Here is a 24,709-nt window from a genome sequence, read left to right as displayed (position 1 = left end):
CAGTCTAAATCTGTGATAGTGAGCACTTCTCCTTTGCTGAGATAATCCATCCCACCTCACAGGTGTGCCATATCAAGATGCTGATTAGACACCATGATTAGTGCACAAGTGTGCCTTAGACTGCCCACAATAAAAGGCCACTCTGAAAGGTGCAGTTTTATCACACAGCACAATGCCACAGATGTCGCAAGATTTGAGGGAGCGTGCAATTGGCATGCTGACAGTAGGAATGTCAACCAGAGCTGTTGCTCGTGTATTGAATGTTCATTTCTCTACCATAAGCCGTCTCCAAAGGCGTTTCAGAGAATTTGGCAGTACATCCAACCAGCCTCACAACCGCAGACCATGTGTAACCACACCAGCCCAGGACCTCCACATCCAGCATGTTCACCTCCAAGATCGTCTGAGACCAGCCACTCAGACAGCTGCTGAAACAACTGGTTTGCATAACCAAAGAATTTCTGCACAAACTGTCAGAAACCGTCTCAGGGAAGCTCATCTGCATGCTTGTCGTCCTCATCGGGGTCTCGACCTGACTCCAGTTCGTCGTCGTAACCGACTTGAGTGGGCAAATGCTCACATTCGCTGGCGTTTGGCACATTGGTGAGGTGCTCTCTTCACGGATGAATCCCGGTTCACACTGTCCAGGGCAGATGGCAGACAGCGTGTGTGGCGTCGTGTGGGTGAGCGGTTTTCTGATGTCAGTGTTGTGGATCGAGTGGCCCATGGTGGCGGTGGGGTTATGGTATGGGCAGGCGTCTGTTATGGACGAAGAACACAGGTGCATTTTATTGATGGCATTTTGAACGCACAGAGATACCGTGACGAGATCCTGAGGCCCATTGTTGTGCCATACATCCAAGAATATCACCTCATGTTGCAGCAGGATAATGCACGGCCCCATGTTGCAAGGATCTGTACACAATTCTTGGAAGCTGAAAATGTCCCAGTTCTTGCATGGCCAGCATAGTCACCGGACATGTCACCCATTGAGCATGTTTGGGATGCTCTGGACCGGCGTATACGACAGCGTGTACCAGTTCCTGCCAATATCCAGCAACTTCGCACAGCCATTGAAGAGGAGTGGACCAACATTCCACAGGCCACAATTGACAACCTGATCAACTCTATGCGAAGGAGATGTGTTGCACTGCATGAGGCAAATGGTGGTCACACCAGATACTGACTGGTATCCCCCCCCCCCCAATAAAACAAAACTGCACCTTTCAGAGTGGCCTTTTATTGTGGACAGTCTAAGGCACACCTGTGCCCTAATCATGGTGTCTAATCAGCATCTTGATATGGCACACCTGTGAGGTGGGATGGATTATCTCAGCAAAGGAGAAGTCCTCACTATCACAGATTTAGACTGGTTTGTGAACAGTATTTGAGGGAAATGGTGATATTGTGTATGTGGAAAAAGTTTTAGATCTTTGAGTTCATCTCATACAAAATGAGAGCAAAACCAAAAGTTTTGCATTTATATTTTTGTTGAGTGTAAAAGGTTGGTAGCTGTGGCTCAAAGTACAATTAAGACAGCTAAACCAGACAGTTGGAGGAAATGTTGTAGTAAGCTGAGGAGGGAGACATCAGTGTCTTAAGTTTGGTCAGCTATGTGTTGTATGGCAGGGATTTGTAGGTGAAGATTAATTTCTGTGTTAGAGCATAAGGGGGTGGAAGCCTTATGTGACCGCCAGAAAGCAAATATGATGGCCAAGAAGTTCAGGAAGTTCATTGCGGTGATAATATTGGGATGGGTGAGAGCAGGCAAAGGAATGACACTTTGACTAATCAGAATTTTAAACTAGAGGTTAATGTTGATAATTCTGACTGTGTTAATTTATTCTTTTCATTGAAGGAATTGCAGAATGCTATTAATAGAGGAGGCAAAACCGCACCAGGAAAGTATGGGTTAGGGTATGAGATTTTTAAGCAATTTGATGAGGAATTTTTATATGAGATTTTAGCTCTGCTTAATAATGTGTGGGAAATGGGAGAGTTACCAGCTTCTTGGAGCCTGGCAGTTGTGGTTCCTATTTTAAAACCAGGTAAGGAAGCCAAGAATCCAGGGTCATACAGGCCAATAGCGTTAACATCAGTTATTTGCAAAATTATGGAAAGAATGGTAGCTGATAGGTTGGTGTACAAGTTGGAAAGGGAGGGATGTTTTTCCAAAGTACAAAATGGTTTTAGGTTGGGGGGAGGAACTATGGACTCTGTTTTATTGCTGGAATCGGAAGTGCAGAAGGCAATGGTTAACAAAGAGGGGGTTGTAGCAATTTTTTAGACAGAGAAAGCCTCTGAACAAGATTGCCGTTTTTTTTGCAGAAGTGGAGGATCCAGGTTAGAGTAGGTATTGTACTGTCTGATGTCCTGGAGATTGATAATTGTACTCCGCAGGGTAGTGTGATCTAGTGTGATCTGTTCTTTTTAATATCTCTGTTTGCTGATAATGGGGCAATTTGGAAAGGGGGTCATAGTGTTCCCCATTTATTAAAGAAAATGCAATGTAATCACAACAAAGTGATTAATGAGCATTGGGATGGGCACTTGGTAGTTTACACTGATGGATCTGTGGATCCGACTACCAACAGAGTGGCTTTTGCTGTGCACATTCCTGAGGTTGGCTTGAGCCAGGGTTATCGACTTCCAGATAATGTGTCAGTATTCACCACAGAAGTTATAGCCTTGTTATGTGCTCTAGAATGGGTGGGCAAAATTGGGCCTCAACATGCTTTAATTTGTTTAGATTCAGCTGCTGCTTTAATGGCTTTGGAGGTTGGAGTGTCACAGGTGCGGGCTAACTTAATTTTTGAAATTTTAGTTGTCTAAAAAGAGCTGATATGGTGGGCTTGTCTGTTGCTTTTATATGAGTAGCGGCCCATGTGGGAGTGGTGGGCAACGAGGTGGCACACCTGACTGCCAAGCAGGCTCTGAGGCAGGATTTTATCAGTGTGTTTACAACATTGGGGTTCTCGGAGTACTGTAGCGTGGTGGCCCTCAACGTGCTTGAGTCAGTGGCAGCGACAATGGGACTCTGAGAAGAGAGGGAGGCATTACCATCGAGTGCAGAGGGATGTTAAACGGGGAGACACCAGTTTGGGAAAAAGTAGGTCAGAGCAAGTGATTTTTTTCAAGATTAAGGCTGGGACATTGTGGCCTGGCTCCTGACCTGTGTTTGATTGGAAAAAGGACTAATGCACTCTGCTCGTGTGGAAAAGAAAAAAAACGTAAAGCATGTCTTGATGGAGTGTGTCAACTATAAAGTGGAGAAAGCGCACCTCTATAAAAGAATCACTGAGTTAGGCATTGAAAAAATCTCTCTGAAGACTCTTCTTGGCCAAGATAGCCACAGAGATGAAGTTGTGGCTGCTGCTGTATCGTTTATTCACTGCACAAATCTCCATCTAAAGATTTGAGTAAATCAGCGTAGTACTGTCAGCAACCTGTGAGAGGCAGCAATACGCCTGAAGGCGTCTTTTCTGCCGGAAACATAAAAGAAGAAGAAGAAGACCGGCTGGGGCAGCATTGCGCTTGTTTAGCGTACAGCCTGCCGGAAATCATTAAGAAGAAGAAGAACATTCTTTTTGGTGTGCGAGGCTAAAGTTAGTTAGCTGGACATGCTGGAAACTTCTCTGAACAGATCAAACTTCACTCTCTGATCCTCGAATATGTTTTTTGAAGAGCTCTAGAAGAACAAAGGTCGACAGTAAATCGGAAAAAGAAGAAAAGGCGAAGTTAGCGCGAAAAGGTGGAACAGCTGAGAAGGTTGTTGTAACAGCGGCTAACTGCTGCTAATGTCGAGATATTTGAGTTGGTAGAAACAAACAGATCACAGAGCAGCAAGAAGAAACGAGTGGATTTAAAGAAGAGAAGAAACTAGTCAACGTGCTGGATGCTGTTTTCAAGCCTGAAGTTCGTTGATCCAGAGCAGGTTTGTCCACTAAACATCCAAATGATGCTGTTAGTTTGTGTTGGAGTTCTTATTATAGACTGAACACCAAATATCAGCAAAAATAAATAAGAAAAACTGTGCTTTATGATGATAAATGAAGTTGATGGACTGATGAAGCCGATCAATTGATACTATCGATTACAGTTTTTTCTCATTTTATACACACAAAAATGTAACTCTGCACACAATTCCTAAAATCTGAAGCTCATATCAACATCATGACTCCAGACTGCCGACCTCTGAGCACAACATCGTGGTTTCACTGTGATTTGCATCACAGTGATGCAAACAAACCTCTGAACATAAAAAGCATCATTTATCAAAGTTTGTTCACTTTGTTGTAGAAACACTGAGCTTCAAAACGCAGCACCCTGATAACCAGTTAGAATCAGAAGACTTAATTTATCCTGAAGGAAACTGCTGATGTTCCAACTGCACAGGAAAACAGATACAAGTTGACATGAAGAGCAGGAGACTGAATAAAAAAAATTACCATCATAAGTTCTTCAGCTTCTCTCTTTTTGCTCAGGATCACCCAGATACCCATCCTGACCAGTGATGCCGGTAACGTGTTACTTAGTAAGGCGAAGTTAATGCGAAAAGGTCAACTCGAATCTGACCACTTTTTTCAGTAACGAGTAATCTAAAACGTTAATCTTTCCAAATCAGTAATCAGATTAAAGTTACTTCTCCAAATCACTGTACGTTCATGTTATTTTTGTATTGTGGGTTGATTGTAGGATTAAAATTCCCATAGACAGGAGAAGATCAGGGTTCAGCTGAACTGCCCACTTTGGCCACTTTCAGCAAGCTGGAGCTTTTCCATCAGCGGTTTGTGTAGCAGGTCAGAGTTGAAAAAAACAGTTGTCATCTCTGAAAGCGCGGTGACAGCAGCACACCTGCACTGAGCTTTACAAAGACATTTTTTACAATTTTTTTTCTTTAAACGTGTGTGTGTGTGTGTGTGTGTGTGTGTCACTAAAAACAGCTGAAGACCCGCAATGCATTATCAACTAATACTAATGCTCTTTTTTCCACCCAAATGCACCTAAAGTCTCTTTCTGAGGATGACATAGAAACGCTGATAAAACTTTCCTTTTCCTTTTCTCCATAAATACATGTTACCAATTCTTCCTGCTGAGACGCCAATCCAGGGACAAATCCAGATGGAAAGGGAGCATGAGGGGCACAGCCCCCCACAACACCTGTGGATTAAAGGTCCACTTTTGAAGACATTTTTTTCATACTACTACTGCTACTTATAATCACTCACTCATCTTCAACCGCTTTTCTGGGCTTGGGCCATGGGGGGAGCAGCTCCAGCAGGGGACCACAGACTTCCCTTTCCTGTGCCACATTGACCACCTCTGACTGGGGGATCCCAAGGTGTGTCAACTACTAAAATGTTTAGAAAGAATTTAAATGTTAGAAAAATGTTAGAAATAACTTAATAGTTACATTTATGAGCAATATAGGTTAGAAATGGTAAGTTTTACAGTTGCAGTGCTGTCAATGGTTAAATATGCATTCAAGAAAGATGTCTATTTTATTTTTTATTAAACAAGTATTTATGTTCACTGAAGTCAAGAAAGGGTGACTATAAAGTGAGCATTGGCAAAGCAGGTTATCATTTTCATGTTGAGGTGGCAGGTGGGTGTCAACAGGCATCTGCTAAAAGTAGCTAGTAATCTGACTTAGTTACTTCTACAATTGATTAATCAGTAAAGTAACTGAGTTTCTTTTTCAAGGAGTAATCAGTAATTGGATTACTTTTTCAAAGTAACTGTGGAAATACTGCTGACGAGTACCTTTGACAAGTATCTGACTCTTGTTTTGTAGTTCTGAGCAGTTTTAGAAGTTGGTCAGCAGTATCATGCCCAAGCAGCCTCTTGAGACAAAGACGAAGTTGAGGGCAAGGAGAAAGGAGAGGGAGAGGACTCCCTCTCCAGAGGAATCCCTTTCCTCATCAGGTGACGAGACACCTCATCAATTTGCAGAACCCCCGATAAGCATCTCTCCAAGGTTGAGGGACCAAACCTCCCAGTTGCACACATCTTCTTAGGTGAGAAAATAATTGAGTTGTGTTGTTCCAGCTATGACTTCAACTGCTTCATCACCAACTACTAGTTTTTCAGGCCACAGCAACAGATGCTGGTGCAACAGCATCACTGGTTGCCACACCTTTGGTCACCAGCCCCACCAGTCAGTCCTCCCATGATCAGTCTCCATGCTCCACCCGATCACACTATGCGTAAGTGTAACTTTGTTGACAGTCATTTTTTAATTGTACATTCCATTCATATCATTCAATGCTTGTCATTTATGTAATTTATTATGACTCTTTCTTTTTACTGGTTTTTATATTTGTATTTCGTCAAGGTCTCCCAGTCTGAAGGCAACCAAAGCCACTACCAAGAAGCCAAGGGCCCCAAGACAAGACTTTGTGCTATCCGAAGAAGAATAAAAAGTCAGGTTTGAGTGGCTTGAGGCAACAGAAGAGGTTTTGAATGCAAAGAAGGCTGGTTATCACAAACATAATGTCAAACAAGGACTTTGGGAGGTCCAGGCCAAAGTTATGAACAAGAGTGGTAAGAATTAGATAAGCTGCTCCTTTTGTATTTTCACTTTGTCCACCATGATTTGAGCCCCAATAATATATTCTATAATATTTAGACTTCAAAAACAAAAATTTAACTTATTTTTACTTACAATATTTTAACATGCCAAATTGTGTACTTTTCTCTGCTTGAAGCTGAACATCTGATTGGGTGGTTTAAGAGTGTCCGTGACACAAACACTCGACTCGTCAAGAAGGGCAAAGGGAAGTCGGGGGACGGAGATGATGATGATGAAATCTGGACAGACCGGCAACGGTTCATCATGGCATCCATGAAATTCATGAAAAGAGTGATTCGTCATCTGCTGAAATCAGTCAGACGTGTAAGTACAAACATTACTTTAATTACCTAAAATTAATAAAATGAATTATTTCCTTTTTTTTTTTTTTTTTAACTTCCCATAAAACTTACCTTGGTTTCTGATTTTGTCTTTACAGGCGGAGGCTATTATCCTTGAGCACTCAGGCATCTTGGATGCTGCTGAAGCTACTGCTGCACAGGAGGCCACAGACGTTAGACTATGAAGGTGAACCGAGAGCTTCCACTTCAGCTGGTCCAAGAAGGCGAAGTGTCAAAGAAGGTGAGATGGACCGAATGTTGCAGCTAATACAGGAACGAGTGGAGAAGAGTCGGGCCCACATGGACGAACTGCGAAAGTGTAAAGAACAGCACCCCAGCACAGCTAAGAACGCCTTCGCAGCCTATGTCCGGGACTCCTTAAACACCATGTCAGAATGGAGCTACAGAAAAGCAAAGGATGAAATCTACAGGGTGTTGACAAAGTATGAAGATGGGGCTGAAGAGGAAAGGGTCAAGCAGCAGCAACAACAGCAGTTCCAACAGCAACTACCTCACCACCACATGAGGCCACCACACACTGTCCTGCCTGTCCAAGGACTGCAACTGGCTAGCCAGCAACCGGCATCGTCTAGTGAGTAAAAAAAATATTTAACTGAACTATTTTATTCAATTTGTCAATAAATTTGTAAAATTATTGGTAATGATACATTAACCTTTTTTATTTTCGGTTTGTGGGACAGGAATCCAACCCATGCCAGCTCAGTGGGCTGCAGTACCTCCTTGGATGGACACAGGGCTCTGGCAGTCACAGAACATCGCATGGATGCAGGCTGTGGATCCAAACCTGAATCCCACATCTGCAAGTTCCAACAGGATGACAAGTGCCACCCAGAGTGCTTGTGTGCCACGTTCACCACTTCTAGCTGTGAGACAACAGTCTGTGCAGACTTCAGTGTCGGGAGTGATGTCCAGGTTTGTTCAGGAGGCTGAGGATGATGTCAACCTTTCAAGTATGTCTTTTCCATCATCCAGCACATCCCAGCTCCAGATACCCAACACCAGCCTGCTTGACAACATTATGTCTACAGCAGATGATGACCAACATGATGACAATGATGACAGATCCACACTTGACAAAAAGTGAGGAGAGACACTAAGGGCCCCTTCACACATAGTGGAAATATGTACAACTCAGGGCCACTCTCGGCGGAACAGCTCATATGAGGGAACCACACAAACATGGCACTGACAGCCAGGCATGAACGATAACGCTGCGACAGTTCATGCACGCGGGGACACAGTGACAGCGATTACACATCACGCAGCTGCTGTGAAGAAGAAATAAATAAAAAAAATAAAAATACATGCTGTGACGGTTTTGTGCACGTGGGAGCACTGCAGCTTTTCACAGCAGCTGCGTGATGGGGTTACACATTGCGCAACTGCTGTGAAAATTAAAAAAAATACAAATTGCATGCCACCCACAGGAATCAAACCCACACTTTTCAAAAGCTCTGATTGGCAGTCAGAAACTTTACCACTGAGCTGCCATCACTGTCCTGTGAAAAGTGCAGGAAACTGCCTGATATCAGGAAGGACATGGGCATATTTAAAAAAAAAAAACAAAAAAAAACACACACCATATTAAAAACACCACATTTTGGTGAATCCCTCTTATCAAGCGGGCAATACAAATATGATCCGTCTGTTCCTCTGTCAGTGACCCATGGTCACAGACGTACAGTCATGAAATAACATGAATGAGAGGCAGTGCACTCTCATCATGTCCATATCTGCCGTCCTCGTGTCCAGCCGGCCCTGCGTGCGTGTCCTGCCCGACACTCATCTTGTGGGCGGCATGCCGCAGGACAGTCACCGCATCATATGGAACAGAGCTCACATGAGTGACGTGACAGTCAGATTACCCGCTGCGTGTTATGAACTGATGGTCCGTTTCAACATGGGGGCAGCCTGTCAGTGTGTGCGCGCGCTCGCTCACTGCAGCCCATCACCACAGCCATATATGTTTTTATTTATGTCCATGTGAGGACAGCAAGCAGATGCATGCATCACAGTGGGCAGTTGTTAGTCCATGTCCGTCCAAACAGTGCTTGTTGTCCAGCCGTGACATCCAGATCCACAGATATCCGTAGCTGTTGCTGACCACACCTCCTGTCAGTTCAGTGCACACAATGCCAAAGTTTGGCACGTGTAGATAGCAGAATAATAGATTTTTCTCAAACTTGAGATTTGTGTTTTTTGCTAATTTTTTATGGTAAATATAACTTTCCCTATAAGAATAACTTTGATTTCAAGTAAAAATGTAATAAATTCCGGTCCTAGTAAAAACAACATAGAATAATTTTCATTCCCATTAAAAAATATATTTTGCAGTCCTATTACACATAAATTACAATAATTTTTATATTTTGTTCAATAAAGACAGAAGAAGATTTATAGATTGTTGATAACCATTTTATTATTTAGAACATAAATTTTCATGGCTCCTAACAAATCAGTTATTTATACAATGAGGGTTCCAAAATACAATTGCACATAATTATGCACAATGTTCATAAGTGACACATTTCTCTTTACCATGGCACTGCACCGGCCTCGGAATTGCATTAGTGCTTCAGTAAATTCCTCTGGCTCTTGCCGGGGTTATATGCAGTATTGCGCCCTCTCTGGATTTGTATATCCTGCAGATTGTTCCCTTGCTCCCTTTCCAGGCACCAACTGCCCAGTGGGGATATCTTTAAGATCAATGATGTTATTCTGGAGGCCGGGGTATCTAATCCACATAAGATTATGGAGCATCATACAGGTTTGGACAGTCAGTCTCACAGTCCTCGGACTGTGCTGCATTGTCCTCAGGAGAACCTGGAACTGATTTGCTAGAATTCCAAACGCATTTTCGACCACTCTTCTTGCATGTGACAGTCTGTAATTGAAGAGCCGTTTTTCATCTGTGATGTGGCGATGAGCGTATGGTTTAATCATTTTAAGACGCAAAGCTAAGGCATCATCTGCAACCCAGAAGAATGATACGTCTTCTGTATCATGTGGGAGTGGCCGTGGGTCAGAAAGCCCTTTTGTGCCGTCTTCCAGGCTGGCCTTCAGTTCAGATTCGTTATAAATCTGGGCATCACTTAATGATCCTTTACCTAAAGTAGAAATTGAGAGTAAAAAATTTGAACAAATAAAATTAATAAATGACTATATTTAATTAAATTTTTTTTATTGACTTTTATCTCTACTTACCACCGATGTCTGCCCAGATGAATTTGATGAGATGAGTCTGAATCAACCAAGACAAGGAGAATGACAGAAAGAATCCTTTATAATTGTGGTACATGCTTCCTGTACCAAGAGGACACAAGCAATATGCTTGCCGTCAGGGGCACCATAACAGTTTGGAAACTGCCATTTCTTAAAGAAGCCCTCAGCTATAGCAAGCTACTGTGGAGATGCAGTTGGAGGTGTCAAACATTCGTCCATAAGCTCTTCACAGGTGGCTTTACACACTTCTCAGATGACAACAGAGATTGTGTTGTGAGGAATGCGCCATCCGTACTGTACAACCCCAATTCCAATGAAGTGTGGATGTTGTCTGAAAAGTAAGTAAAAACAGAATACAATGATTTGCAAATCCTCCTCAACCTATATTCAATTGAATACACCACAAAGACAAGATATTTAATGTTCAAACTGATAGACTTTTTTGTTTTTGTGCAAATATTTGTACATTTTGAAATGGGTGCTTGCAACACATTAAAAAAAAAGTCAAGTTTATTTATACAGCACATTTACAACAAGCAAAGCTGCCCAATGTGCTTCACAGGTACATAATAAAAAATATAAAGAATACAAAAATACAAAATCCAAACACTAATTAATACAAGAAAAAAATTTAATACAAAAGTGCAACTCCGCCTAGGTAATGAAGGCATGTGCAAAGAGACGGGTCTTCAGTGATGACTTAAAAACATTTAAGGAGGGCGCAGCTTTAATATTAAAAGGAAGACTGTTCCACAATTTGGGAGCAGCTACAGAGAAGGCCCTGTCTCCTCTGGTTTTTAAACATGTTCTTGGCACGTTTAGCAGCAGCTGATTGATGGACCCCATCATCTTTGAGGGAGCATACAAGGACAATAGCTCAGAAAGATAAGGTGGAGCCAAACCATACAGGCATTTAAAAACAATGAGCAAAAATTTAAAATCAATACGATAGCTGACTGGGAGCTAGTGCAGAATTGACAGAACAGGCATGATGTGTTTACTGCGCCTTGTGCCCGTCAACAAGCGAGCAGCAGAATCCTACACGAGCTGTAAGCGGCTAAGGGTTGGTTTGGTCTACTCCACAGTACAGCGAGTTGCAGTAATCAGGTTGTGATGTGATAAATGTGTTGACAACACGCTCAGAGTCTTTGCAGGTGAGGTAAGGTTTCACCTTGCTAAGGACTTGCAGTTGAAAAAAGCTAGCTTTAACCTCAGCATTGATTTGTTTGTCCAACTTAAATGAGCTGTCTATAAGAACCCCAAGGTTTTTTTGTTTTGTTTTTATACCACAGACTGGGAGAAAGGTGCCAAGGAGCCAAGAGCACAATCAGTGGATGATGAGGAATTAGGATGACCAAACAGAACAACTTCGGTTTTGTCTTCATTCAGTTTAAAAAAATTTTGAGCCAGCCAGTTCTTCACATCCTGCAGACAAGCCATGCGTTACATCACCCTTCCTTCTGACAACACTTAATAAGCGTTTGGGAACCGAGGACACTAATTGTTGATGCTTTGTAGGTGGAATTCTTTCCCATTCTTGCTTGATGTATGACTTCAGTTGTTCAACAGTCCGGGGTCTCCGTTGTCGTATTTTGCACTTCATAATACACCACGCATTTTCAATGGGCGACAGGTCTGGACTGCAGACAGGCCAGTCTAGTACTCGCACTCTTTTACTACGAAGCCACGCTGTTTTAACACGTGCAAAATGTGGCTCTGCATTGTCTTTCTGAAATAAGCAGGGACGTCCCTGAAAAAGACGTTGCTTGGATGGCAGCATGTGTTGCTCCAAAACCTGGATGTACCTTTCAGCATTGATGGTGCCATCACAGATGTGTAAATTGCTCATGCCATCTAACACCCCCATACCATCACAGATGCTGGCTTTTGAACTTTGCGCTGGTTTCCAAAAACAATTTGAAATGTGCACTTATCAGACCACAGCACACTTTTCCACTTTGCGTCTGTCCATTTCAAATGAGCTCGGGCCCAGAGAAGGCGGCGGCATTTCTGGATGTTGTTGATGTATGGCTTTCGCTTTGCATGGTCGAGTTTTAACTTGTAGATGTAGCGACGAACTGTGTTAACTGACAATGGTTTTCTGAAGTGTTCCTGAGCCCACATGGTAAGATCCTTTTTACACAATGATGTCGGTTTTTAATGCAGTGAGGGATCGAAGGTCACGGGCATTGAATGTTGGTTTTCAGCCTTGCCGCTTACGTGTAGAAAGTTCTCCAGATTCTCTGAATCTTCTGATTATATGATGGACTGTAGATGATGGAATCCCTAAATTCCTTGCAATTGAACATTGAGAAACATTGTTCTTAAACTGTTGGACTATTTTTTTCACACAGTTGTTCACAAAGTGGTGATCCTCACCCCATCTTTGCTTGTGAATGGCTGAGCCTTTTGGGGATGTTCCTGTTGTACCCAATTATGACATTCACCTGTTTCTAATTAACCTCTTCACCTGTGGAATGTTCCAATTAGGTGTTCTTTGAGCATTCATCAACTTTCCCAGTCTTTTATGCCCCTGTCCCAGCTTTTTTGAAACGTGTTGCAGGCATCCATTTCAGAATGAGCAAATATTTGCACAAAAATAATAAAGTTTGACAGTGTGAACATTAAATAGGATTCAAGGAACTTTATTTGTTGTGCCAACCCACATTTCCATGTTAGTGGTACAAAATTAGTACTCAGGTCCCGGTTATTTAAAAACAAAAATTATAGATATAAATATAACCTAATAAAACAAAAGCCCAAATTAGCTATGTTTAATACCAAATATAAGTGTGAACAGCAAGTAGACTATAATATTGCACTGGGAATTAAGTGAAAACCAACATTGCACATATATTGCACACGAGAGATTATTGCACATGGGCAATTTAAGTGTTTTTAGTGCAGTCTTTATGTGATGGTGTAAGTTCTGTGGAGCACGGCTCAAGTTCAACAGTGACAGCGTCAGGGAAGAAGCTGTTTCTGAGCCTGGTAGTTCTACTCTGAATGCTCCTGAGCCGCCTGTCTGAGGGGAGGGGCTGAAACAGACTGTGTGCAAGATATGAGGAGTCCCTCAGAATGTGAAGAGCCCTTCCTCTGCATCGTGATGAGTAGAGATCTGAGGTGGTGGGAAGACTGCTCCCTACAGTCCTCTGTGCAGCCTTTACCACCCTCTGCAGAGTCCCCCTCTCAGCAACCGTGCAGCTGCCGTGCCACACAGTGATGCAGGTGCAGAGGATGCTCTCCACTACACGGGTGATAGAAGCTCCTCAGAATGGAGCTCCCAAGTCCAGCTCTCCGCAGCTTCCTAAGGAAGTAGAGGCACTGGTGGGATTTCCTGACCAAATTATTGAGTACAAATCAAGGCGAATCACGGCGGAACAACTCATATGAGCAAACCACAAAAACATAGAGCCGACGGGCAAGCGTGCACTATCCCGCTGCGACGGTATCATGCACACGACGGTGTCGTACGAGCAGGAACACAGTGTGACCAGCTGGGACGTGGTGCACCACATCGCACTGCTGATGTGGAGAAAAATAAAATAAAAACCAACTGTATAATTAGTGAACATCACCGGGTTGATATAAAATGGGATGCAATACAGAACCCTGTGGTTAAATAAAAAAAATAAATGCCACTCACTGGATTTGAACCTGTAAGCTCTGATTACCAGATGGAAACTTTACCGCTGTGCTACAATCACTGTCTTTTAACAGGAGCGTGAAATGGCTAAAATCAACAAGCAGATAAATGTTTGTTTTTTTTAGAAGAGAAAAAATGCAGTGATAACTGACCAAACGGCATTTGTTACGGCATATTTCTGCTGATACGTGACAAACTGGCATATTTGTCACACTGTTGGCTTGTCATATGGTCCTGCAGCGCGCCACTCACAGGACGCGCATGTCCTGTCAGACGTGACATTCAGATCGTCTGCTGTGTGTCCACATGAACTGACGGTCTGTCCAGCTGGAACAGCCTGTCAATGTGCACGCTCTCCAGCCCATCGCAAAAGCGATGTATGTTTTATGTATTTCCATGTGAGGACCACTTTTAGGAATGTTGTAAGTCCATGTCCTTCAAAACACAGTAGGTGTTCTCCAGCTGGGATGTCCAGGAGCAGAGATCTAACAGCAGCCACTGTGAGCAGCATGTTCCCCCTTGTCTGTTCAGCGCACAGAACAAGGTGTCTCTGTGTTATGTGTCACGCTGAGTACTGTCCTTTGGCTCTGACTTGTGCTGAAACCACTTAATTTCTGCGTCGAGCAGAGGACCCAAACAAAAATTAAATGTTTAATTTTCAGCGTCCGGTTTGCTTCGTCCTTTGCGCCCCTCGTGCTGTTTTGGCCCCGAGCTGCATCGTCTCGGCACTGAGTTGCTTCCACATGGCCTCATCATAACGACACACGACGCGACTGGGAGCAACTCGAAGCAGGTCCGGTGTGGTTTGATGGAAGAGCAGAAGCAGCGGCACATAGTTTTTTTTTTTTTTCATGTGCGTGCATGAACAAATCATCACAGCAACTCACTCCATGTGTGAGAGTCATAAAACACAGGGAAGATGAAGACAACACAATGAAAATTGTTTTTTTTTCCTTATTTATTCCTTCATTGGTTCATTCTACTGGTGCTTATAGTTGATAAAATTAAAAGTTGATAAAATTACGTGCACCGCTTGAATAGTACGTGCACAAACTAGCACATGCATGTACTATTTCGAGCCCTGTGTTAATATCTGAAAATGTCTGCTCACACAAATATGTGGATTTAAAACAACTTGAACATTTTCTTTATCTGTTAATCTGTTCCTCTTTTTTTGGTCTTGAAGGCATTTCATGTAAAGCAATTTTTCTGCTACGTTTATGTCATCAGAGCCTCAAAAAAATCACTGATTGGTGTCAGAAGAGTCTGTGCTTTAAATTCACCTCTGTTCCCCAGTTGTCTTTTTAATATCAGATGATGTGTCTTCAGTCCTCTGTGCCACAGTGTGTCAGAGTTAAACCTGTTAAAACAAGACAACCCGAACATCTGAATACAGAAAATGACCACACAAGACATTGTAATTCTTTCTTGCATGCAAGGAGATCAGACAGCGGGACCCTTCCCTCTCCTCATCTGACTCCGAAGGACCCATCCCTGCTTTCCTCCTTTTATTCAGACACAAACATAAGAGGTAAAAAAAATAAGCCTAAAAACAACTCAGCGCCTGTCTCCATCCAGATTTGACATTATTTTGGGTTTCTCGACAAAGTCAAAACAGAACTGGTTACAGCTGGCTTTCACAGGGCTTCAACGTTGCCATTCAAGGACGGTCAGCTAATTAAAAATACACTACTGTGCTCAGCTCATAAGATTTATGCTCTCAGACATTACACAAAGGCAACAAGAGGCCATTTCACACAACCATGATCAGTAGTTCATTTGGAAAATGAAAACCCGCAACCAGTGTACAAGAAAAACCTTATAATAAAGACATTATAAATGATAACATATCTACAATTTCTAAAACATTCTCTGTTTATCAATTTTAATGTCTATATTCTCCTTTATCACAAATCTGCCCCTTCCAGTTTACAGATTTTCGGCAGTCTGATCATATCTGTAGATGCATTTAAACTTTACACTCAGAGGGGTCAAATGTTTTCTTCAGACATTACAACAGTTATTTTCCCACCTGGGTGGTACGACAAATATCAGGATCAAACTGTAACAGGGCTATATAATCACCATCTAGCAACAAATCGTTTGCTGTGCCAGAAATCATCTGCTGAATTAATGATTGTATGAATGGAATTATGCAGCATACCATAATACTCAGCAGGCCCAGTATTACAATAATTGGGGTAAGCAGTTTTAACAGAATTTGGTACCACAGCCCAGAAAAAAGCCATGAGGACCAGCTATTATCTGTAATAAAATCCTTACACATGGTATTTCTCAGAAGTGTTAGATTTTGGATGGCCAGGTGTATTAAGCCTCCATCATAATCAATGTCTGGGATGAATATACAACAGCTTTCTCCCACCATGGCACACACTCCACCTGAGGCCACAGTTAATTGATCCAAAACCATCCGATTTTGCATTTCTATGATCTTCAGAACTGTCAACTCTGCCTTTATGCCTCTGAGAGCCACAACAGTGGAGTTTACAAAATAACTAAATCGATAATTTAAGAGTCTCCACCCATAACATCAACTTGCCCACACCCAACCAGGGGAAGAGTGACAGTAGGACTTTCTGGTCTGTCGGTTACAGCTTCGCATCCAGAGGCACATCCGTTCCCCATACAGAGTTGTGGGGAACAAAGTCACGCTTAAAGCGATGACTGGTCGAGAGGTAAGCGGCTACGATGTAGGAATGCCAAGAAGTGGTTATCGGGGCACATCTGTTATGTGTCGGACGCAGCTCGGAGAACCGACCAGCGTTTGAAGGACCCAGTATGAAATAAGCAGAGCACGGTACAAAGGCTAACTGAATTTAATACATAACAGTGATACAAAAAATAACAAAAGAAAGTGCGGTCTGGCGTGGTGCGCTCCCAGCAGCGCTAACGGTCCGGAGCCAGAAGCTGTTCGGACCCAAGGACCCCGCCGACACCCCCCAGGTGGCCGCAACAAACCGAGTCTGTGAAAGAAGGAACCATTATGTGAGTCCACACTCTACACACAGAGAGAACACTTAAAGGTGTACAAACAGCAAACACTTCCTGGCTTGATTACTAATCAGCTTCCCAACCTGCAGGCATGGAACATCCAGTTCACAAAACTCCACTGCAGTGGAAGCCGATACATGACTAACATACAGCTCAATATAAAAAGGTGTGAGGGACACCACATTTACTGACTGTATAAATGTTAGTCACAAAATCTAACGTACCTCAGGAAGTGTGCTGACGAGCGTGAGACCTCACCCCATCCTCTTTCACAGACCGTGCATCAAACCCTGGACGTTCTCTGCATCCACTGATGATGAGATGGCTCCCGAGACGACGATCTCACCCGTCTGGTCACAAGGTCGAGTCTCTGGCAAATACACACTGTATACTCCAGTCTTAAATGCCACCATGTTCCAATCCATATAGATGCACCTCAGCTGTGAGTCCTGATGAGCCGCAGGTGATCAGGGTGAGGTCCTGATAACCTCAGCAACACAGCCACTCAGTCCCAAATGCAAGCCACCTGGAAGGAAAAACAAAAGAAACAAAAAGGCAGCCAGGCCCCCCAGCCATACAACAACATCTGCCTTTTCACCCTACTGGGAGAGCCACATAGGCTTCATGACCACAAAGCCAGTATATGTCTACCCGGGCAGATGCTCCCATCGGATCAGGTGCCTGAAAGTAGTCTGCACATTTGCCTCTGTCAGGGGCCTGGGTGTTGTTGAAACTCCCATTGGGCTGTTGAGTACACAACCCCAAAATGATGCCACACAATGGCTTGGCTATCTTTCCCAAATTGGTAATTGGACCAGACAACAAGAGCTGGTTATTTGCATAACAGGTGAGTCGAGCTCTGGGATCAAGGAAAAGATTAGTGTGCATGGGTGCATCAAGCGATCCTTCTGCAGATAGTAAATTTTTAAATGATATATTTTTTGGTGCCTCTGTGGTAATGTAGGAGCCCGTATGTTGTTGAACTGACAGATTAAGTAGCATCGGATTGATTGCTGATGTCAATACATGTGGAAACAAAAGACTGACATTGAGAAACGGCAGTAGTTTTATACGTGGGTGGGCTGCAGAAACAGGCATCAAAGAGCACACATAACAACTGGTCAAATTCACCCCATTAGCCAAAAATGTAGCATACCTATACCACATGTTCATCTGATATGGGTTACGTGGAGTATCAAACATCCACTCAAAACTTGATCGCGGGCTTACGTGCTCATACCAAGAAGTGGATGTCACAATTATAGCAATAAGCATCAGTATTACTGCTTGGGACTCCGACGAGGGCGGTCGCATCTCCTCCACTCTCCCTTATCTCTCTGCTTTTAATCTTCAAGTCCCTACTCCACCAGACTGTGAATTCCTCAAAACTATATTGGATTCTGGATCTATTTGACTACTATTGGATTAACCATGGAATTGATCAGCTGGTCTCTGAATGCTGTTGACACCATTTTTTTTTCTACAAGAAGGTCAGGACCGCGGGATCCTGCCTGCCCAGATGGAACGTATCCTGTGGGCTATGTCCTCAGCTCCTGGAGTTCCTGGCATGTGGCATGCTTGGCGCCTTTCTCCGTTGAGGATGTCGAGGATTTATTCATTTTTGGTCTCATGGTAGCAGGGCTGGTACTTTTTGGCTTATGTGCTGCCCTGATCTACCGGAAAATTGGCAAGACGGCGGCATCAAGAACTACGGGCCCTCGCTTGTCCGTCATGATTAATGAGGTTGGCAAGGCAGTGCATTCTCAGACTGCGTTGACTCTTGAACTCGGACGCAAATTGGATGACACCTTGGAGCTGATGCGTGCCTTGCAGTTGAAGCTGAAAGTTTCGGAGGCCGGTGAATATTCTTAATTCAATATTGGGAATATTCTTAATTCAGAATTGGGATTTGGCTGTGCGAGTGGAACTGTTAATAGTGTTTTTCATTGCTTGGCTGCAACACTACAGGCTATCTAGCATCAAGGTCAATTGCCCACTGTTAACCTCCAGAGGAATTTATCCAGGCTCTGGTGAGATTATTCGGCTCCATTCTTATCTCAACCCACAAGGACAATAAACTGACAGACTTACACATGGACTGAAGCATGTTCCAGTTTTCTCCTCTCACCTCTTCCTGCCCCTCCCTTCCTGTGGCTGGCCTCCGTTCTTTCCCAAGATGGCAGGCATCGTGACTTGATAGTTGCAGTGGCTACCAACACACTCACATTGCCTCAATTGGAAAACGGACTGTTTCAAGTTTAGTGCACATAAACAATGTCAATGTATATGTGTTGTACTAATTCTGATGTGTGCCATTATTACGGTAAACAAGTAATAATTGTAGATCAATTGCTGTTTGTATGTGGAATGTGAGTGTGGAAATCTGAAATTTCCCCATTGAGGGATGAATAAAGGTTTATGTAATCTACGTAATCTAATCTAATCTATTAGCAGCAAAGTGTGAACGTTACACCCCGCTCTGGTGGCAAATCTTTCCATAGCTGGAACAGTCTTGTAATCTCTCAACAGTTCTGTGCTTGGAGAGTAGATGTCTTCTTTCTTAGGTAACAGTTCAGGATTTCAGTTCAGCAGTTCTGGGCTTAGGGACTGAAGGAATCAGGAACTCTTTTTATGCTGTTTTCCTTCAGATGTGGTACATAAATCTGTACTATATCAGTATGTGTAAAGCATGCTGTAGTTGGAAGTACAATAATGTGTTATGTACTTTGTCCTGTGTCCTGTTCTTAATGTTTCTCAGACACAGGTACACAGGAATGGAACAGGATTTCCTTGTGTCCTGTTCTCAAAGAATTGGATTTGTCTGCTTCTTTGCTCTATTTCAAGCCTGTAGTCCGTCTACATCTCATCCTGGGTTATATTGATAGGATTCTCCTCAGTTTAACTGGTTTCTCATCTGCTTTATCTTTATCTTGCCCTTGATCACCCTCTGGTCACCTTCTCTTGGTTGTCATCTTGACTCTACGGAGGGACAGATGTGCTTCCAGCCGTTGCTGGATCTATACAGGTCATCAGCTGACACCTTTCCACGTTGTCTCCGTCATCCAGTTCAGTATCTTTCAGATATCTTTGTCTTTTGCAGTGGGATAGATGCACCCAAGATGACCTTTCTGCAGTTTTTACTGCAGTAGGGGTGGTTAGCAGCACTTGGAATGGACCTTCCCACTTTGGAGATGACCAATTCTTTCTCTTAATGGCCTTTATCAGCACCCAATCGCCAGTCTGGATCGAATTCTTAGCTTCCTGCACAGAAACAGGAGAATCTGGCATCTTGTTAGCGTGTGTTACGTTTTTGTGGGTCAACACTCATCTCATTTAATCAACTAATCCCTCATTTTCACTATCGGGCCCCGTTATTGCTTGTAAGTCTGGCAACCTATAGGGTCTCCCATACAGAATTTCAAATGGAGTAAGACCAGTTTCTAAACTATGCGTTATATGCATGTACAGTTTCACTAGATCTAAACAATAAATCCAGTTTTTTCCTGTTTTCTTCCATGCACTTTTTCAGTCTATCTTTAATTGTGCCATTTGTTCTTTCCACTAAACCTGTACTTTGCGGATGATAAGCACAGTACATTTTTGCATTTATTCTCAAGTGATCTGTTAAATACTGGATGATTTTATTTGCAAATGTGTGCCGTTATCACTGTACAATGTTTCTGGTATGTCATATTCTGAAACCCAAATGTGGTGAAATGTTGATGTACCTGTCACCATCCCTCCTGTTGAGGCATGGCAAAGCCCATGGCTCAAAATACCTACCCATTGATATTGGGTAATATCGGCCTGCCCAAAGGTCACATGTAAAAGTGACCTCTCAGTTTAGCACCTTGTTTTCTCCATACTTCATGTGACCACACACTTTCCACCAAACCAAACTTGCACTTCCAACTTTCCAACATTCTTAATCCAACTTTCACTTGCACGTACCTTCTCTCCACATATCATGCACGGAAAATAACACACATAGTGCCACATTTCCATCCTGTCAACTGAAATCCATCGGAGTTGAGGGTCCAAAAACGTTCTGATACCTTTCAGTTGGCTCACTGTCCTTCCCTCAGACTTGAGAGTTTAATTACACTGTGTTCCCAAACAAACTGATAACACTTCACAGCAGTTTTTGTTTTTTCTTCACAATACCATAATTTGAAAATAAGAATTTCACATTTGCTTAAAGTATATCAAATAAGCAGAATAAACCAACTTTTCTCAAATAAAAATAGAAAACGTCCACAGGTCCAAAAATGACCTTTGTCCCATTACACTCAACATATTATATACACATGTATACAGCTACAACTCAAAGGAACTATTAATTACAGTGCCCTGATAGGAGACTTGCCCGCCAACCGTCTACCAGACCTTTTGGGGCCTGGAGGATGGGAACTGGGTGTTAATTCAGTCTCAAAATCAGTTTTTAACAGTCCACAGAGAATCTACCACAACCACCCACTCTATTCTGTCTACCCACACAGGCAATTCTGTCTTATTTCAATCAAAAATAATTAATTGATCAGTCAATTAAAAATTTACTCTTTTTTTAAAGCAGTATTTAATATGTATACTGGGGAACTGATTCATAGAAATGTTTTATAACACAAATTCTTTATTGCCTAGATGAGCCTGCTTCCAGACAAGTTAATGAATACCTGCTGGAACTTATTGATCTAATTGGTCAGTTCCACAGTAGCTCATTCATGATTACTGAGGCAAAAATAAGCCAAATACTGCAGTTTTCAGTTAAAACAGTCAATCTGAATTTTGTTCCAGGCAGAAAAGAACCAGCCCACACAAATTTCAATATCCCACAAGTACATTTACAGAGGACAAATACACAATCCAACACCACATAGAAATATTTACAATAATAAATCCAATCATTAATTGTTTTACCGGTATGTAATTTTGATTACCTTTTGCTTGAAATATATTAAATAGGCAAAACTAATCAGCTTTTCCACTTTTTCGAGTGTGCAAAAATTAGCCATATTCTAACCACTTCATCCAAGTTATATGATTATTCGATATGGAAAATAGGAAGGTGATAGTATTTATTGTTTTTGAGTTATCATCTTAACAAGCTGAATAAGTTTATTTCATTAACAGGTTTATCTCAGAATTTTCCCCTTAAAGAATCTTTCTTTTCACCCTGGACACAGACTCACACACATATACACATACAATAACAGACATCCGCGATACACTTATCAAAGTCGTCAGTGATAACACCGATTCTCAAAGAGCCGGTGTTGCAGTCTTTCCTTATAAATACCTGTTTTGTCCATCACGTTGAGGTAGTCAAATCCACACCAAAATACAATACACAATATCCACAGGGTTCCTGACCCCGAGACCAGACAGAATCTTAATTTTCTTAATTTTATTTCACAACTCAGTCACCTTTGACCCTTACATAAACTCAACTTGGAAATAAGACGTCTTTTATTTCCTACAACTCGGAGGTCTCTGACCTTCTACACTTGGAGTCAGCTTTTTTATTCTTTGTGCATTTTCCAATCTGTATTTCTTTTGCCATTTTGTAGAATCTTTGGTTTTCTCTTTTATGTTATTAACCAGTTTTGTTGTTGAATCTGGTTGTAATCTTCCCGAAAAGTTAAATTTCCTTCGCCGCATTTTTAGGTATTTAGACAACCCTGGATATTTAACCTCCATGTATCTGTAATCATTTGACTATGGCTCGGTGTCATCTTTGCAGCAGGAACAACAACAATTTCCCATTTTAGCCGTTTGTGGAGTTATCTCATAGGGAGATCTAAACAAATGGATTGCTGTTTGCTTTTACTGCTTTGTCACCGATCAACCAGAAAAGTGCCACCACTTCAACCTCAGAGGCAGGTGAACCTTGCCTAGAGCTTCTTTTCAGATTTGTTGGTTTCCAAGCAGGTGCAGCATAGAATGTTCACATTCTACTTCAGACAGTGGCTTCATTTTTGTCTGCTGGTTAGACAGATCCCACGCAACCCGCGATTCGATTGCGAACACTCCATACAAACACACTCATACAAACACATTCACACCTCGTTTTAACTCCACCATCCATTTTTTAATATTTCCTGTGGATAATATTAAGGGAACGCGTTTATCCCAGAATTTTACAGCCCGTCCACCGAAGGTTTTACAGACCCGACACTGTACAGAATTTTTGCGCTGATCCGGACCCATAAGAGGACTTTTTCTCACACCTTACAGCCAAAAGACAAGCGTGACATAACAGCTTACAGCCTAGTGACAGTTGCGATGACCTTACAGTCAAAAAGACAAGTCTAAAGACATTACGGGGTGTTTCTACGTGGTGATCCCCAGTCACACGCCCAAGGTTGTACCAAGAAAAATGATTCTCACCCGTGGTCAATCTCTGTCGCTGAAATTCAAATGCCTTCACCCTGATGAATGCCAACCCGTCAGGGAGGAGTCCGCCGTGGAAAGGGTTTTCAACGGGATGTGATCCCGGCCACGGTCTTCCACGGAGTCCTCCCTCATGGGTTGATCACCCTCAGGTTTGTTGGCATCCGGCTCCAAAGGACCATGAAAATGTCAGAGTTAAACCTGTTAAAACAAGACAACCCAAACATCTGAATACAGAAAATGACCACATGAGACACTGTAATTCTTTCTTGCATGCAAGGAGAGCAGACAGCGGGACCCCACCCTCTCCTAATCTGTCTCCGAAGGGCCCATCCCTGCTTTCCTCCTTTTATTCAGACATAAACATAAGAGGTAAAAAATAAGCATAAAAACAACTTGGCACCTGTCTCCATCCAGATAACACATTATTATGGATTTCTCGACAGAGTCAAAACAGAACTGGTTACAGCTGGCTTTCACAGGGCTTCAACGTTCCCATTCAAGGATGATCACCTAATTAAAAATACACTACTGTGCTCAGCTCATAAGATTTACGCTCTCAGACATTCCTCAAAGGCAACAAGAGGTCATTTCACACAACCATGATCAGTAGTTCATTTGGAAAATGAAAACCTGCAACCAATGTACAAGAAAGACCTTATAATAGAGACATTATAAATGATAACATATATTTACAATTTCTCTAACACAGTGTTATGACCCAAACAAACATCAGAAATTTGTTGCTTCTTCTCAAGGCAAATGTTCTCCACTGATGGCATTACACAGTTTTTGTTAAACTCTGCCTCTATCAAAAGTTTGTCATGTTTTGTAATGAACTTTGCCACTTCTCAGCCTGATTTGGTCATGTTTTCATGATATGTCCACTCGAGGTAAGCGACTCTGCACCCTTGTTGAAAACGGTCTGATCGAAGAACTGCCTCAGTTTCCTGACTCGTCTGACTGTTTTCCAGAACCGCTTTGAGGCCGACTGAAAATAATTTTCTGTGGGCTCAGTGTCCTCCCACACCCACTCAGTTTTTCTGAGGAAAATCAAGACCAGAGTAGGCAATCCATTGATTTCTGTTGAGAACCATGGCCTCAGATTTAGAGGTGCTGAACCTCATCCCAGCTGCTTCACTCTCGGGTGTAAACCGATCCAGTGAGTGCTGGAGGTTACAGGTCGATGAAACCAACAGGACCACATCATCTGCAAAAAGCAGTGATGGGACCCTGAGTCTACCAAACTGGAAACCCTCCTCCCCTGACTACGCCTTGATATCCTGTCCACAAATATCACAAACAGGATTGTTGACAAGGCGCAGCCCTGGTGGAGGCCAACCCCCACCAGAAACGAGTCCAACTTACTGCCGAGCACTCGAACACAACTCTCGCTTTGTGAGTACAGAGATTGGATTACCCTGAGAAGGGACCCCCTCACTTCATACTCCCACAGTATCTCCCGGGGTACCCGATCATACGCCTTCTCCAAGTCCACAAAACACA

At 42.6% G+C, this 24,709-nt stretch overlaps 1 protein-coding gene across 1 annotated transcript; it reads left to right on the top strand.

Moving 5' to 3' along the window:
- Positions 1 to 3,955: 3,955 nt before the first annotated feature.
- Positions 3,956 to 8,348, top strand: LOC117507610. The gene is made up of 8 exons (XM_034167439.1): positions 3,956 to 5,173; positions 5,273 to 5,341; positions 5,795 to 6,017; positions 6,091 to 6,206; positions 6,335 to 6,543; positions 6,708 to 6,895; positions 7,011 to 7,504; positions 7,614 to 8,348. Exons 7-8 carry the CDS (start codon positions 7,048 to 7,050, stop codon positions 8,015 to 8,017), a joined length of 861 nt encoding a protein of 286 aa, XP_034023330.1. The 5' UTR covers positions 3,956 to 5,173; positions 5,273 to 5,341; positions 5,795 to 6,017; positions 6,091 to 6,206; positions 6,335 to 6,543; positions 6,708 to 6,895; positions 7,011 to 7,047; the 3' UTR covers positions 8,018 to 8,348.
- The last annotated feature ends 16,361 nt before the right edge of the window (positions 8,349 to 24,709 follow it).

This window comes from Thalassophryne amazonica, chromosome 3 (genome assembly GCF_902500255.1).
Source record: "Thalassophryne amazonica chromosome 3, fThaAma1.1, whole genome shotgun sequence".
Classification (NCBI taxonomy): Eukaryota; Metazoa; Chordata; class Actinopteri; order Batrachoidiformes; family Batrachoididae; genus Thalassophryne; species Thalassophryne amazonica.
This window is presented reverse-complemented; position numbering and strand designations above follow the sequence as displayed.